This window comes from Loxodonta africana, chromosome 25, assembly GCF_030014295.1.
Source record: "Loxodonta africana isolate mLoxAfr1 chromosome 25, mLoxAfr1.hap2, whole genome shotgun sequence".
NCBI classification, from domain to species: domain Eukaryota; kingdom Metazoa; phylum Chordata; class Mammalia; order Proboscidea; family Elephantidae; genus Loxodonta; species Loxodonta africana.
The window spans coordinates 21,874,670-21,891,388 of NC_087366.1; the positions used below are offsets into that span (position 1 = coordinate 21,874,670).

The 16,719-nt window shown below is 39.0% G+C and overlaps 1 protein-coding gene across 1 annotated transcript in view; it reads right to left on the bottom strand.

Annotated features, from left to right (window-relative positions):
• XPR1 (xenotropic and polytropic retrovirus receptor 1) overlaps nt 1-16,719 on the bottom strand; it is a 270,301-nt gene that overhangs the window by 56,669 nt on the left and 196,913 nt on the right. The window contains exon 7 of the mRNA XM_003410859.4: nt 11,750-11,831. Within this exon, the coding sequence (XP_003410907.1) occupies nt 11,750-11,831 (82 nt within the window). The remainder of the gene's footprint in view (nt 1-11,749; nt 11,832-16,719) is intronic.

Consider the following 16,719-nt stretch of genomic DNA (forward strand, 5'->3'; position numbering starts at 1 on the left):
CTAGGAGTAAATTTTTATGACCTTGGACTTGGCAACGGATTCTTAACATGATACCAAAAGCACAAGCCACAAAATGAAAACAGATAAATTGTACTTCATCAAAATTAAAGGCTATAGTGTATCAAAGGACTTTATCAAGAAAGTAAGAGACAATTTATAGGATGGGAGAAAGTATCTGGTAACCGTATATCTAATAAGGGTTTAATACCCAGAATATATACATGACACCAAGAAGACAGACAACCCAATGAAAAACTAGAAAAAGGACTTGAGATACTTCTCCAAAAAAGATATACAAATGGCTGCCAATAAGCCCATTAAGAAAATGCTCAACATCATTATGACAGAATAGAACTTTCTCATAAGGTTTCCAAGGCTGTAATCTTTACAGAAGCAGACTGCCAAATCTTTCTCTTAAGGAGCAGCTAGTGGGTTTGAACCACCAAACTTTTGGTTAGCAACCAAGCACTTAACCACTGCACCAACAGGGTTCCTCCATTAGTCATTAAGGGAAGGCAAATCAAAACCACAATGAGATACCACTTCACGCCCACTCAGATGGCTATTATCAGATAAAGGAAATATAACAAGTGTTGGTGAGGATGTGAAAAAACTGGAATCCTTGTACATTGCTGGTGAGAATATAAAATGCTGCGGCCTCTGTGGAAAACAGTTCTTCAAAAAGTTAAAAGACAGAATACCATGCTGTTGTTGTTAGTTGCTGTCGAGTTGATTCTGACTCACGGCGACCCCATGCACACATGGGTAGAAGTGCTCAATAGGGTTTTCCAGGTCATGACCTTTTGGAAGCAGATGGCCAGGCCTGTCTTCCTAGGCACCTCTAGGTGAGTTCGAACTGTCAACCTTTGGGCTGGTAGTCGAGCATTTAACTGTATGTGGCACCCAGGGACCCAGAATTACTACATGACCCAACAATTACACTCCTAGATATATACTTCCTCCCACAAAACAAAAAACTGAAAACATCTACTCAGATACATGTACGTGGATATTTTTAGCAGCAGTATTCACAATAGCCAAAAGGTAGAAACAACCCAAACATCCCTCAATAGAAGAACGGATAAACAAATCAATGTATATACATACAACAGAACACTAGTCATAAACAGAAATGAAGTTCTGATATGTTGACTGTTGTGCCAAACTGTCAAGTCAAGGTCTGAGGTCACCAGGAAAGATACGACTTATGTACAGGTATTGGATGAAACAATGCTTTATTTACACAGAGAAGATACGGAGCAAGGCCAGTTTTAATAGTAGGTGTTGGTCTCCTACAGCCAGTGGTTCATACCCCTCCAGCAGTCAACACAAGGATGATGGTGTTCATGCATCCCTCTTGTGCTGCCAAAGAGGGATCTTGTCGATATATACATAAACTCAATCTCAGGAACAGATATAGAAATGGGTTGGCCAGGTGTTATATAACACACGTGCATAAGCAATAAGCAGAATGTTTACCCAGAACAGGGAGGGGCTCTCCCCAATAAGGAAGAAGAAACTAGGACAGAAGGAGGCTCAGTTCCCAGCCTCCATTATCGGGGAATGTTCCAGGCCCAAGGCTCTGATTAGGTGGTCCAGGAGGCGGCTAGAAGGCCATGTGATGGACTGCTTTCTCACTTTTCCAACACGATACATGCTACATGGGGATGAACCTTGAAAACATTACGCCAAGTGAAATAAGCCAGACACAGAGAGTCATATACTGTATAAAGGATACTTCTATTTAAATGAAATATCTGGAATAGCTAAATCCATACAGAAAGAAAACAGATGGTTTTCGGGAGGGGGGAAGGCGAGGAGTACAGAGTAATTGCTTAATGGGCACAGGGTTTCCTTTGAAATGATGAAAATGTTCTGCAACTAGATAGAAGTTGTCCCACCTTTTGGCTATTGTGAAAAGTGATGCAATGAAAGCTGGTGTACAGGTTCTGTTTACAATCCTGCCTTTACTTCTTCTGCATATATACCTAGGTAGGATTGGTATTTCTAGGCCATAGAGTAGTTCTATGTTCAACTTTTTGAGGAACCACCAAGCTTTTCCAGTGACTGTACCATTTTACATTTCTACCAGCAATGGACAAGGGTTCCAGTTTCTCCATAACCTTGCCAGCACCTACTGTTTTCTGTTTTTTTTCGATCAAGGCCACTCTAATCGGTAGGATTTTGCTCTTGTAAACAAAGTGGCAATGAATACCCTTTTTACATATGTGTATGTATGTATCCATGTACAACCGGATTTGTAGATAAATTTCTAGAGATAAAATACCTTAGTCAAAGGGGCTGTATTTATAATTTTTACATACATTGCCAAATTATCTTCCAAAGGGATTGCAACAAAAACTCTTACCACTAGTGCAGAAGTGCCTGCTATTTCACACCCTCAAATTCACTGTAAATGGTCAAACTTTTTGACCTCTGTTAAACCAGTAAGTGAAATAAGATGTGTTGTTACTGTATCAGATTACTTGCAGTAAAAGCTACTAGTAATCTGTAAGGGACGTGAAACAACAACAACAAAAACCCTGAGGGTAAAATTGCACAAGCAATTTTTCATCTTCAGGAAATGAAATATCTGGAATACGTGATTTTCAGACAAGTATTTAAACAGCAAGTTGTGTTCCCTTGAGAAACTAATTATGCACATTATTTTTTGATGAGAATATCTGAAGAAAAGAATCATGCTTGTACATGCATTACTACTGTTGTGTTTCTCTCTGACTCTCAACACTTATCTTTCTAGCACCCGCTGGGAGATAAAAAAGGAGAGACAGCTGGCTTTTAAACTACATTAGTCACCCCCCCGCCCCCCGCATCCTCAACAAACACACACAAAGATCAAAGAAGGGCTCTGAGGTGGGAGGGCATAATGCATAACACTAAATGTATAAACCACACATACTCAAAAAACAAATCAGACTGTCTCATCAAAACACAGTCTACATTTACTAAAGAAAAACCTCAAATGCTCATGAGTTAAAACAAACAAAAAACCACTCCCTCCCTCCAACACTCCCTCTCCCATCAGCCAACTAAATCTCTTTGCTCATCTGTCTCCTTCCATTCTACCAATGTCCAGTTTAAGTACCATTTCTTCCACAGTCTTCCCTGATGTTCTCATTTAAAAGTAATCACTTGTTCATTTGGAACATTCAACACTTTCTATCTTGTGGTGTATTATTATTGCTTTTAAGGTATGTCTTCATCTCGCTGGCATAATAAGTTTCATAAGGGAAAGGATTCATTTATCTGTATTAACACTCACTGGCATCAAACATAATTGTGAGACATAAAACGAACTTGTTGAATGAATGGATAAATCAATAATAAATTCTAAAACAACTCTGTGAGTAAATTTAAGGTATAAGCTCATATAAAAGATGAGGATACTGTTTCAGAGAAGTGAAGTGATGTTCTTAAAATGAAAACAACCAACAGTGGACCTGGGGCTAAAACCCAGCAGGCCTTTGGAATCCAAGCCAGTGTTCTTTCCTCAATAGCCGGCTTGATAATCCTAGCTCTAGATTTTTTATTGTAGTATTTCCGTGGATTCTATATAAGTAGACTGCAACAGCCTAAAAAAAATAAAACGAGAATTAAAAAAAAAAACTCGTTGTCGCCTAGTCAATTCCGACTCATAGCTACCGTAAAGGACAGGGTAGAACTGCCCCATAGGGTCTCCTAGGCTGTAGTCTTTAGGAAACCAGACTGCCACATCTTTCTCCCGTGGAGAGGCTGGTGGGTTCGAACCAAAGACCTTCTCGTTAGCAGCCAAAAGCTTAACCACTGTGCAACCAGGTTCCTTTATCATCAAAAATTTAAATCATCATTTATAATCTGATATATAAAATTATAAAATAACATAAATATCATCTATATCAAATCATGAACTTATAGTAGACATAATTACTTTATTTTTAGTAATGGGTGGGAAGAACTCTAAAAATACAAAATGAAAAAAACACTGTTAAAAGGTAAAGGACATATATGGTCTCTAAGGTCATAAGAACTCGGGTTACAATTTCATAACCCACCTGTACAACTGACAATCTTAATTAAGATGAATGTTTATGAAGAATACTGAATTCAACACATTATTTCTTGAATATTTGCTATGTGCTGGCAGTGTGTGAAGAACATGAAATACAAAAATGAAAAAGACATTGTCCTTCCAACTGAGCAACTCACACTCTAGTAAATGTGGCAATGATACAAACCTTTGTTCAAGCACTATCATGACTACTAAAAGTTCAAAACAATATAACGGATACTTATACAGTAACATCTGTTCCTAAATCATTACTTCGCAGATTTCATTGAGCAGAACTTAATCCTTTATAACGATACCATTATCCTCATAAACATAATTATTGTCCTGTTTGGAATTGGCTCGACAGCAATGGTTTTATTTTTTTAAATAAAAAAACAGACTCTTGAGGTATATCAGGATTACTTGCCTTTAAAGTCCTCAATTGCAAGAACCTTTTAAGATTTGTATTTGTCTTTTTATATGTGTGTGTGTTTTGTATATCATTTAATTTTCGCTCTCTCCTTCTCTTCCAACCATTCAAACTTCCACCAATATTTTTTGAGTCTCTATTATGTCTTAGGTACTAGGTGCTGGGGATACAACGGTAAACAGGAGAGACAAAAGCCCAGGCATTAAGAAGCCTACATTCAGTGGGAAAACAGGTAACAAGAAAACAAATAAATATGTAATATATAATATGTTGTTGTTGTTAGGTGCCATCGAGTTGGTTCCGACTCCGAGTGACCCCATGCACAACAGAACAAAACACTGCCCAATCCTGCACCATCCTTACAATTGTTTTACGCTTGAGCCCACTGTTACAGTCAATCCACCTTGTTGAGGGTCTTCCTGTTTTCCGCCAACCCTGTATTTTATCAAGCATGATGTCCTTCTCCAGGGACTGATCCCTCTGACAACATGTCCTAAGTATGTAAGATGCAGTGTTGGCATCCTTGCTTCTAAGGAGCATTCTGGTTGTACTTCTTCGAAGACAGATTTGTTCGTTCTTTTGGCAGTCCATAGTATATTCAATATTCTTTGCCAACACCACAATTCAAAGGCGTCAATTCTTCTTTGGTCTTCCTTATTCATTGTCTGGCTTTCACATGCATATGATGTGAATTGAAAATACCATGGCTTGGGTCAGGTGCACCTTAGTCTTCAAGGTGACATCTTTGCTTTTCAACACTTTAAAGAGGTCCTTTGCAGCAGATTTGCCCAATGCAATGTGTTTTTTGATTTCTTGACTGCTGCTTCTGTGGGTGTTGACTGTGGATCCAAGTAAAATGAAATCCTTGACAACTTCCACCTTTTCTCCATTTATCATGATGTTGCTTATTGGACCAGTTGTGAGGATTTTTGTTTTCTTTATGTTGAGATGTAATGCATACTGAATGCTGTGGTCTGGGATCTTCATTAGTAGTGCTTCAAGTCTTCTTCAGTTTCAGCAAGGAAGGTTGTGTTATCTGCATAACCCAGGTTGTTAATGAGTCTTCCTCCAATCCTGATGCCCCGTTCTTCTTCTACAGTCCAGCTTCTCGGATTATTTGCTCAGCATACAGATTGAATAGGTATGGTCAAAGGATACAACCCTGATGCACGTCCTTCCACACGGTATCCCCTTGTTGTGTCCAAACAACTGTCTCTTGATCTATGTACAGGTTCCTCATGGGCGCCGTTAAGTGTCCTGGAATTCCCATTCTTTGCAATGATATCCATAATTTGTTACGATTCACCCAGTCAAATGCCTTTGCACAGTCAATAAAACACAGGTAAACATCCTTGTAGTATCTCTGCTTTTAGCCAGGATCCATCTGACATCAGCAATGATATTCCTGGTTCCACGTCCTCTTCTGAACCTGGCCTGAATTTCTAGCAGTTTCCTGTCCACATACTGCTGCAGCTGCTTTTGAATGATCTTCAGCAAAATTTTGCTTGTGTGTGATATTGTTCGATAATTTCCACATTCACTTGGATCACCTTTTTTGGGAATGGGCATAAATATGGATCTTTTCCAGTTAGTTGGCCAGGAAGCTGTCTTCCGTATTTCTTGGCACAGACAAGTAAGCACTTCCAGTGCTGCATCCGCTTGTTGAAACATCTCAATTGCTATTCCAACAATTCCTGAAGCCTTGTTTTTCGCCAATGCCTTCAAGTGCAGGTTGGACTTCTTCCTTCGGTACCATCGGTTCCTGATCATATGCTACCTCTTGAAATGGTTGAACGTTGACTAATTCTTTTTGGTATAAAGACTCTGTGTATTCCTTCCATCTTCTTTTGATGCTTTCTGCATCGTTTAATATCTTCCCCATAGAATGCTTAGCAACTGTAACTTGAGGCTTAAATTTTTCTTTAGTTCTTTCAGCTTAAGAAATGCCGACTGTGTTCTTCCCTTTTGGGTTTTTTTATTTCCAGCTCTTTGCACATGTCATTATAATACTTCACACTTTGTCTTCTCGAGACGCCCTTTAAAATATTCTGTTCAGTTCTTTTACTTCATCATTTCTTCCTTTTGCTTTAGCTGCTCGACGTTAGAGAGCAAGTTTCAGAGTCTGCTCTGACATCCATCTTGGTTTTTTCTTTCTTTCCTGTCTTTTCAATGACCTCTTGCTTTCTTCATGGATGATGTCCTTGATGTCATTCCACAACTCGTCTGGTCTTTGGTCATTATTGTTTAAGGCGTCAAATCTATTCTTGAGATAGTCTCTAAATTCAGGTGGGATATACTCAAGGTCGTAGTTTGGCTCCTGTGGACTTGCTCTGATTTTCTTCACTTTCAGCTTGAACTTGCATATGAGCAACTGATGGTCTGTTCCACAGTCGGCCCCTGGCCTTGTTCTGACTGATGATATTGAGCTTTTCCATCCTCTCTTTCCACAGATGTAGTCGATTTGATTCCAGTTTGTTCCCTCTGGTGAGGTCCATGTATATAGTCACTGTTTATACTGGCGAAAAAAGGTATTTGCAATGAAGACGTCGTTGGTCTTGCAAAATTCTATCATTTGATCTCCAGCATTTGTTTCTATCACCAAGGCTATATTTTCCAATTACCAATCCTTCTTTGTTTCTAACTTTCACGTTGCAAGTTTGATCAATTTCAGACTGCAGAAGCTGATTAAAATCTTCAATTTCTTCATTTTTGGCCCTAGTGGTTGGTGCGTAAATTTAAACAACAGTTGTATTAACTGGTCTTCCTTGTAGGCATATGGATATTATCCTATCACAGAAAGCACTGTACTTCAGGATAGATCTTGAAACGTTCCTTTTGATGATGAATGCAACACTATTCCTCTTCAAGTTGTCATTCCCAGCATAGTAGACTACATGACTGTCTGATTCAAAATGGCCAATACCAGTCCATTTCAGCTCACTAATGCCTAGGATATTGATGTTTATGTGTTCCATTTCATTTTTGATGATTTCCAATTTTCCTAGATTCATACTTCATACATTCCAGATTCCGATTATTAATGGATGTTTGCAGCTGTTTCTTCTCATTTTGAGTCATGCCACATCAGCAAAGGAAGGTCCCAAAAGCTTTACTCCATCCACGTCATTAAGGTCAACTCTATTGTGAGGAGGCAGCTCTTCCCCAGCTGTCTTTTGAGTGCCTTCCAACCTGGGGGGCTCATCTTCCTGTACCATATCAGACAAAGTTCTGCTGCTATTCATAAGGTTTTCACTGGCTAATTCTTTTCAGAAGCAGACTGCCAAGTCCTTCTTCCTAGTCTGTCTTAGTCTGGAAGCTCAGCTGAAACCTGTTCTCCATGGGTGACTCTGCTGGTGTATGAATATCGGTGGCATAGCTTCCAGCATCACAGCAACATGCAAGCCCCCACAGTTCGACGAACCGACAGACATGTGTGGGAAATATGTAATATAACATCGCATAATTATAAGTGTTCAGAAGAAAACTAACATAGGCCAAAGGGATAAAACAGGCTATTTTAGGGTAGGGTAATCAGGGAAGGTCTTGCTGAGGAGGCGGCACCTGAAGAGAGACCTGTATGAAGTGAGGGAGTAAGCCATGTAGACATCTTGGGGAAGAGACTTGTAGGCAACTGCAAAGACTTTTAGCTGGGAATGAGCTTGGTGTATTCAGGGAATGGTAACTCCCAAGTGTAGGAGGAGAGAGTGAAACCTCATGTGAGGGAGGGTGATAGGATATAAAGTCAAAAAGGCTGACAGGAGTCAGATCCTGTAGTACCTTCCAGGCCATGGTAAGTAATTTGAAGCTATTAATGGATTTTGAGTAGGAGAGTGACATGATCTAAGTTACATTAAAAAAAAAAAAAAAAGATACCGGTGGTTACAAGGAGGCAGCAGTAGATGGAAAGAAACAAGTGTACAAGGCTACGGTATATTAAGCAAGAAATGGCTGCTTAGACTACGATGGCACTGATGGAGGTGGTGAGAAGTGGTCAGACTTAGAACATATTTAGAAGGTAGAGCAAAAGGATTTGCTGACAGAATGGAGATTGTGTGTGAAGGAAAAGAGAGGCCAAAGGTTTCTGGCCTGAGAAACTAGATGAAAAGTGATGCCATATGGAAGAGAGAACACATTTGGAGGTAAAAATCAAGGATTCTTTTGTTCATGTAAGGTTGAGATGCCTACTGGACATCCAATCAGATATCACTTAGGGGAGAGATGATATATATTTGGGAATCATTATCGATGGCAACTAACAACAACAACAACAACAATAAAAGCATATCCAAAAAACCAAACCCAGTGCCGTCAAGTCGATTCCGACTCATAGTGACACTATAGGACAGAGTAGAACTGCCCCATAGAGTTTCCAAGGAGCGCCTGGTGGATTTGAACTGCTGACCCTTTGGTTAGCAGCCGTAGCACTTAACCACTATGCCACCAGGGTTTCCATAAAACCATATAGATAGCATTAATAGTGATAGACTTGATTAGGTTGCCTAGGCAGGCAATAAATGTAGATGAAGAGACAGTCCTCAACATTTAGACATCACAAAGAAAAGAGAAGCTAGCAAAGGAAAAAACTGCCTAATGAAGTTTAACAGGAAACCCAGCAAAGTGTCGTTTTCTCAGCAAAACCAAGAGAAGAGAAGTGTTCCAAGAAGGAGTGATCAACAAGGTCAAATTTTGCTTAGAAGTATGTCAAATTCTAATGGTAAGTTTAGTAAGATGACGGCTCCTTTGCTGTTATATAATTTCTTGGTGTTGGCAGTGCACTTGCTTCTAGCAATCCTCCCCCTCTCTCATTTTTATCTTCTATAAAACAGAAAATTATATAACCAAGCTTCTTAAAACTATATGCAAGGTAACTGTAAACAGGTTCTGGAAAGGATGTGAAAGGCTCTCTAACGAATCAAGTACATGAACTTTAGTGCATGAATTTTACATAACATCCTATTTACTCTCATGTGATCAAAGGAGCTGAGGTTTCTGATAACTAAACTCTAAAAAAGTTTGAAGTATGTGTATATAAAAACTGGAAAGTGATGGCAAATAAAAAGCCATAAACTAGCAATGTTTTAAGGGATAACTATACCCACAGGTATAAAAAAAAAAAAAGAAAACAAAAATCCTTACAACTGGTCCAATAAGCAACATCATGATAAACAGAGAAAAGACTCAAGATGTCAAGTTTTTATTTTGCTTGGATTCACAATCAATGCCCATGGAAGCAGCAGTCGAGAAATCAAATGATGTTATTGCATTGGGCACACCTGCTGCAAAAAGTCTCCTTAACGCGTTAAAAAGTGAAGATGATGATCCAGCAATCCTACTTCTTGGAATACATCCTAAAGAAATAAGAGCCTTTATACAAACAGATATATGCACACCCATGTTCACTGCAGCACTGTTTACAATAGCAAAAACATGGAAGCAACCAAGGTGCCCATTAATGGATGAATGGATAAATAAATTACGGTATATTCACACAATGGAATACTATGCATCGATAAAGACCAGTGAGGAATCTATGAAACATTTCACAACATGGAAGGCATTATGCTGAGTGAAATTAGTCAGTTGTAAAAGGACAAATATTGTATGAGACAACTATCATAAGAACTCAAGAAATAGTTTAAACAGAGGAGAAAATATTCTTTGATGGTTACGAGAGGGTGGAGGGGGGGAGGGAGACAGAGGTGTATTCACTAATTAGATAGTAGATAAGAACTACTTTAGGTGATGGAAAAGACAACGCGCAATACGGGAGAGGTCAGCACAACTGGACTAAACCAAAAGCAAAGAAGTTACCTCAATAAACTGAATGCTTCGAAGGCCAGCGTAGCAGGGACAGGGGTTTGGAGATCATGGTTTCAGGGGACATCTAAGTTAACTGGCATAATAAAATCTATTAAGAAAACATTCTGCATCACACTTTGGAGAGTGGCATCTGGGGTCTTAAACGCTAGCAAGCGGCCATCTAAGATCCATCAATTGGTCTCAACCCACCTGGACCAAAGGAGAATGAAGAACACCAAGGACACAAGAGACAGAAAGGGCCACATAAACCAGACTACATCAGCCTGAGACCAGAAGAACTAGCTGCTGCCCAGCTACAACAACCGATGACTGCCCTGACAGAGTACACATCAGAGAACTCCTGAGGGAGCAGGAAAGCAATGGGATGCAGACCGCAAATTCTTGTAAAAAGACCTGACTTAAGGGTCCGACTGAGACTAGAAGGACTCCAGTGGTCATGCCCCCCAGACCTTCTGTTAGCCCAAGACAGGAACCACTCCCAAAGCCAACTCTTAAGACAGGGATTGGACTGTATGATGGGCTAGAAAAAGATGCTGGTGAAGAATGAGCTTCTTGGATCAAGTAGACACTTGAGACTATGTTGGCATCTTCTATCTGGAGGGGAAATGAAAGGGCAGAGGGTGTCAGAAGCTCATGGACTGGACATGAAAAGGGAGAGTGGAGGGGAGGAGTGGACTGTCTCATTAGGGGTAGAGCAGTTAGGAGTATATAAAAAAAATTTTTTTTTTTTTTTTAGCAAGGTATATATAAATTTTTGTATGAGAGACTGACTTGATTTGTAAACTTTCACTTAAAGCACATTAAAAAAAAAAAAAAAAGTGAAGACGACACTTTGAGGATTAAGGTCAGCCTGACCCAAGCCATGGTATTTTCAATCACCTCATATGCACTCGAAAGTTGGACAATGAATAACAAAGACTGAAGAAGAATTGATGCCTTTGAATTGTGGTGTTGGCAAAGAAAATTGAATATACCATGGACTCCCAGAAGAGCGAACAAATTTGTCTTTCAAGAAATACAGCCAGAATGCTCCTTAGAAGTGAGGATGGTGAGACTTTGTCTCACATACTTTGCACATGCTGTCAGGAGGGACCAGTCCCTGGAGAAGAACATTATGCTTGGTAAAGTAGAGGGTCAACAAAAAAGAAGAAGACCCTCAATCAGATGAATTGATACAGTAGCTGCGACAATGGGTGCAGTGTTTTGTTCTGCTGTACATACAATCTCTATGAGTTGGAACCAACTCAATGGCACCTAACAATAACATACCCAAAGGAAAAAACAAAACAAACAAAAAACCCAACTCATTAATAACAACAAAAAACTCAGTCCTGACAGATGCCTCTTTCAATAGATTTGGTAGCTGCATGCTTAACTCCTTACAGAGGGACAGAATACAACACAGCCATATTAAACTAAGAATAAACTTATTCAAAATTTAAACTACTTACCGGCAAGCACAAGGGTAACATTCAATACAATGAATATTCCACAAAAGAGGCCAACTCTAAAAGTAGTCCATGCTGGTGCAGGCTGTAGAAAGAAAAACAGCATTTCAAGTATAGGGCAAAATACTGATTACATTTAGTATTGCTACTGTTGTTAGGTGCCGTTGGGTCAATTCTGACTCATAGCGACCCTACAGGACAGAGCAGAACTGTCCCATAGGGTTTTCAAGGAGCGGCTGCAAGACTTGAACTGTTAACTTTTTGGTTAGCACCGGAGCTCTTAACCACTACGCCACCAGGTCTCCAGTATATGCTATAATAAATTAATAGTATGAGCCTCAATCCAAGGTCTATTATGAAAATAACGATACCTTATGATCAGAATTTTTATAAATGTGAACCAGAGAATCACCGTCATCTTGTAATACTAGAATAGAGCTGCTAGTTATTTAAATTCTTTTACAGAAGTTTAATGAGACACTAAATAAACGGATTATAATCTTAGGCATCAATATATGTATACACACTGAGTTTTTATTTTAGGACAGATTAAAAATGCAATTTTATTTTTTTAGGATGAAAATTTATTTTTATGGATTTATATACATTTCTGAATTTTGTAATAAATATAACACAATTAGAGTTTACATACTTGGTACTATGAATAATAATTAGAGACAATGGTAAAAATAAGAATACCCATTTTCTGATAGTGTTGTTGTAGTTGTTAGGTGCTGTCGAATCAGTTCTGATTCATGGTGACCCTATGTACAACAAAAGGAAGCACTGTCTAGTCCTGTGCCATCCTCACAATCACTGCTATTTTTATTCATAAGGTTTTCACTGGCCAATTTTTTTTCTTAGAAGTAGATCACCAAGTCCTTCTTACTAGTCTGTCTTAGACTGGGAGCTCTGTTGAAACCTGACCACCATGGGTGACCTTGATGGTATCTGAAATACCAGTGGCATAGCTTCCAGCATAACAGCAACACATAAGCCGCCACAATATGACAAACTGACAAGATGACAGTACTCATACTGTTACACTATGGTAATTTAAAGTGGAATTTTCAAGGTAGACTAGAGATTTTCAATAATCTCCAAGTGGGGCAGGTCAGGTAAAAAAATTTTTTCACTGGAGGAATGGACGCGGGGAACCCAGGGTAGAAAGGGGGAGAGTGCTGACACATCGAGGGAACTACAACCAATGTCACAAAACAATCTGTATATAAATTTTTGAACGAGAAACTAAAACAAATAACTAAATATTTTCCTCTAATTTAATTTTATATTTAGAAAGTGATAAAAACTACTGTTTTCTAAAATAAACAGAAAATGCCTACTATTTTAAAAGGGTTGAGAAACACTGAGAGGAATAATCTTATGGTTTCAAATATTTGCTATGAATGTTATAAAAATTTGTTGTCATTAGAGGTGGTATTACATTTAATACATTTTAAATGTTTTCTAAAAACCCTTAAACCAAAAAAAGGGGCACTGAGACTGCCTCTTACTTATTATTCATCAGTAACAGACATCTGTATCATACAGTGTTAGACCAGAAGCATCCAAAAGGAAGATGATCATTTGTCTTTTTTTAAATCTTTACTTTTAAAAATTGTGCAAGTTTCTTCGGTGAGTGGTGTCTGGGGTCTTAAAAGCTAGCAGGCGGTCATCTAAGATGTGTCAATTGGTCCCAACCTACCTGGAGCAAAAGAGAATGAAGAACACCAAAGACACAAGGAAAATATTAGTCCAAGAGACAAATGGGGCCACATAAACCAGAGACTCCATCAGCCTGAGACCAGAACTAGATGGTGCCCAGCTGCCACCACTGACTGCCTTGACAGGGAACACAACGGAGTCCCTGACAGAGCAGGAGAAAAGTGGAGTGCAGAGCTCAAATTCTAGTAAAAACACCAGACTTAATGGTCTGACTGAGACTGGAGAAACCCCAGAAGGCATGGCCCCCAGACTCTCTGTTAACCCAGAACTAAAGCCATTCTAGAAGCCAACTCTTCAGACAAAGAATAGACTGGTCTATAAGGCATAAAATACTCGTGAAGAGAGCGTTTCTTAGCTCAGGTAGATACATGAGATTAAATGGGTAGCTCCTGTCTGGAGGTGAGATGAGAAGGCAGAAAGGGATAGGAGCTGGATGAAAGGACACAGGAAATCTGGGGTGGAAAGAAGGAATGTGGGGTCACATTATAGGGATAGCAACTAGGGTCACTTAACGATGCATGTATAAATTCTTGTATGAGAAAATAACTTGAGCTGTAAACTTTCACCTAAAGCACAATAAAAAAAGTCCAAGTTATTATATATACAAATAATGTATATAATGTATTTAGACTGTTAGAAAATGAAAAATAAAGTGAACAACCAATATCTATCACCCATCTTTGGAAATAGACCTTTACTATCACCTTTGAAGTCCCTACCCCTAATGTCTTAGTTATTTCATGCTGCTGTAACAGAAATACCACAAGTGAATGGCTTTAACAAAGAGAAATTTATTTTCTCACAGTCTAGCAGGCTAGAAGTCCAAATTCAGGGCATTAGCTCCAGGTGAAGGTTTTCTCTCTCTGTTGGCTCTGGAGGAAGGTCCTTCTAGTCAATCCTCCCCTGGATTAGGAGCTTCTCCATGCAGGAACCCTGGGTCCAAAGGACGCACTCTGCTCCTGGTGTTTCTTTCTTGGTAGTATGAGGTCCTCAGCTCTCTCCTTGTTTCCCTTTCCTTTCATCTCTTATAAGATAAAAGGAGGTGCAGGCCACACCCCAGGGAAACTCCTTTCACACTGGGTTAGGGATGTGATCTGAGCAAGGGTGTTCCATCCCACCCTAATCCTCTTTAGCTACAGGCAGAGATTATGATTTATAACACAGAGGAAAATCACAAAATGGAGGCCAACCACACAATATTAGGAATCATGGCCCAACCAAGTTAACACATATTTTTGGGGGATACAATTTAATCCATGACACCTCTCTATACAATAACCTTCCCTCCTCACCAGACACAGGAGCCCTGGTGTCACAGTGGTTAAAGCATTCGACTGCTAACCAAAAGATTGGTGGTTTGAATCCATCATCTGCTCTGCAGGAGAAAGATGCGGCAATCTGCTTCCATAAAGATTTACAGCCTTGGAAACCCTATGAGGCAGTTCTCTGTCCTATAGAGTTGCAATGAGTCGGAATTCACTCAAAGGCAGTGGGTTTGGTTTGGCTTTTGCCTTACCAGAGATAACCATTTCCATGTTTCCTCTAGATTTACATGCAGTCCAAAACATCTTAATTAAAAAAAAAACACCTTCTTATTTTAACAGCTTAATTGAAATATAATCAACATAAAATAAACAGTACATATTTAAAGTACACAATTTGATAAGTTTTGATGTATGTAAACACCTGTGAAAGGAGCTCCGGTGGGACAATGGTTAAGTGCTTGGCTGCTAACTGAAAGGTTAGTGGTTTGAACTCACCCAGCAGCAACACGGGAGAAAGACCTGGTGATTGCTCCCATAAAATTACAGCTCAGAAAGCCCTCTGAGGCAGTTCTACTCTGCCACATGGGGTTGCTATGAGTCGAAAATCTACTCAAAGGCACCTAAAAAGAAACAGCGGATCTGCTTTCTGTCACTATATATTAGTTTACATTTCCTAGAGTCTTATGTAAATGAGATTATACAGTTAGTACTCTTTTTGTCTGGTGTCTTTCCCTCAGCGTAATTATTTATTTTAAGATTCATTCCTGTTGCTGCATGTAACAAGTAAACCAGACGCATGTAACGAGTAAACCAGACGAATCAATCTAGTTGATTCAGACTCATGGTGACCTCACGTGTTGGTTGCACAAACAGTTAAGTGCTGGGCTACTAAACAGAAAGTTGGTGGTTTGGAGCTGTCTGTAGCTTGGAAGGAAGACCTGGTGACCTGCTTCTGAAAAGTCAGTCATGAAAACCGTAGAGTGGGCAGTTCTACTCTGAAACATATGAGGTCACCATAATTGTCACATGTACCAATAGTTTATTCCTTTTGATTACTGAGTAGTATGCCATTGTATGGATATACCACATATTGTTTTTACATTCATCTATTGATGGACATCTGGACTGTTTCCAGTTTTAGGCTGTTATGAATAAAGCTGCTAAAAACATTCGTGCCCAAGTCCTTATATAGATACATGCTTTCATTTGTCTTGGGTAAATACCAAGGAGTAGAATGGCTAGATCTCATTGTGGGTCTGTAATTAACTTTTTAAGAAACTGCCAAACTGTTTTTGCAATGTAGTTATACCATTTTACATTTTTATCAGCAGCATCTGAGATAATGTGAGTTCCTGTTTCTCTAACATTTAGTATAGCCAAGCTTTTTCATTTTAGTCATTCTAATAGGCACGGGTTAACTCAGGGTGGTTTTAATTTGCATTTCCCTACTAACTAATGATATTAATCATCTTTTCACATGCTTATTTGCCATTCATCTATCTTCCTCTTTAAATTGTAGTAAATATATGTAATAAACATTTGCCATTTCAACATGCTTCACATGTACAGATCAGTGACATTAACTACATTCATCAGGTTGTTCAACCATCACCCTCATCTGTTGCCAAATTTTCCCATTACCCTTAACAAACGCTTGGTGTCCCTAAGCATTGAATCTTCTTTTCCCCTATCTTCCACCTGCCCATGTTAACCACTAATAACCTCTGGTCTCTACATACTTACCTAGTCTAGATATTTCATGTAAGTGAGATTATTCAATATTTGTCCTTTTGTGATTGATTTATTTCACTCAGCAGGTTTTAAAGGTTTGTTCATATTGTACCATGTATCAGGACTTCACTTCTTTCCTTTTTTTGATGAGGAGTCTGTTAAAATCTTTTGCTAATTTTTAAATTGAGTTGTTTATTATTGAGTTTTGAAGTTCTTTATGTATTTTGGATACATGTCCTATATTCGGATATG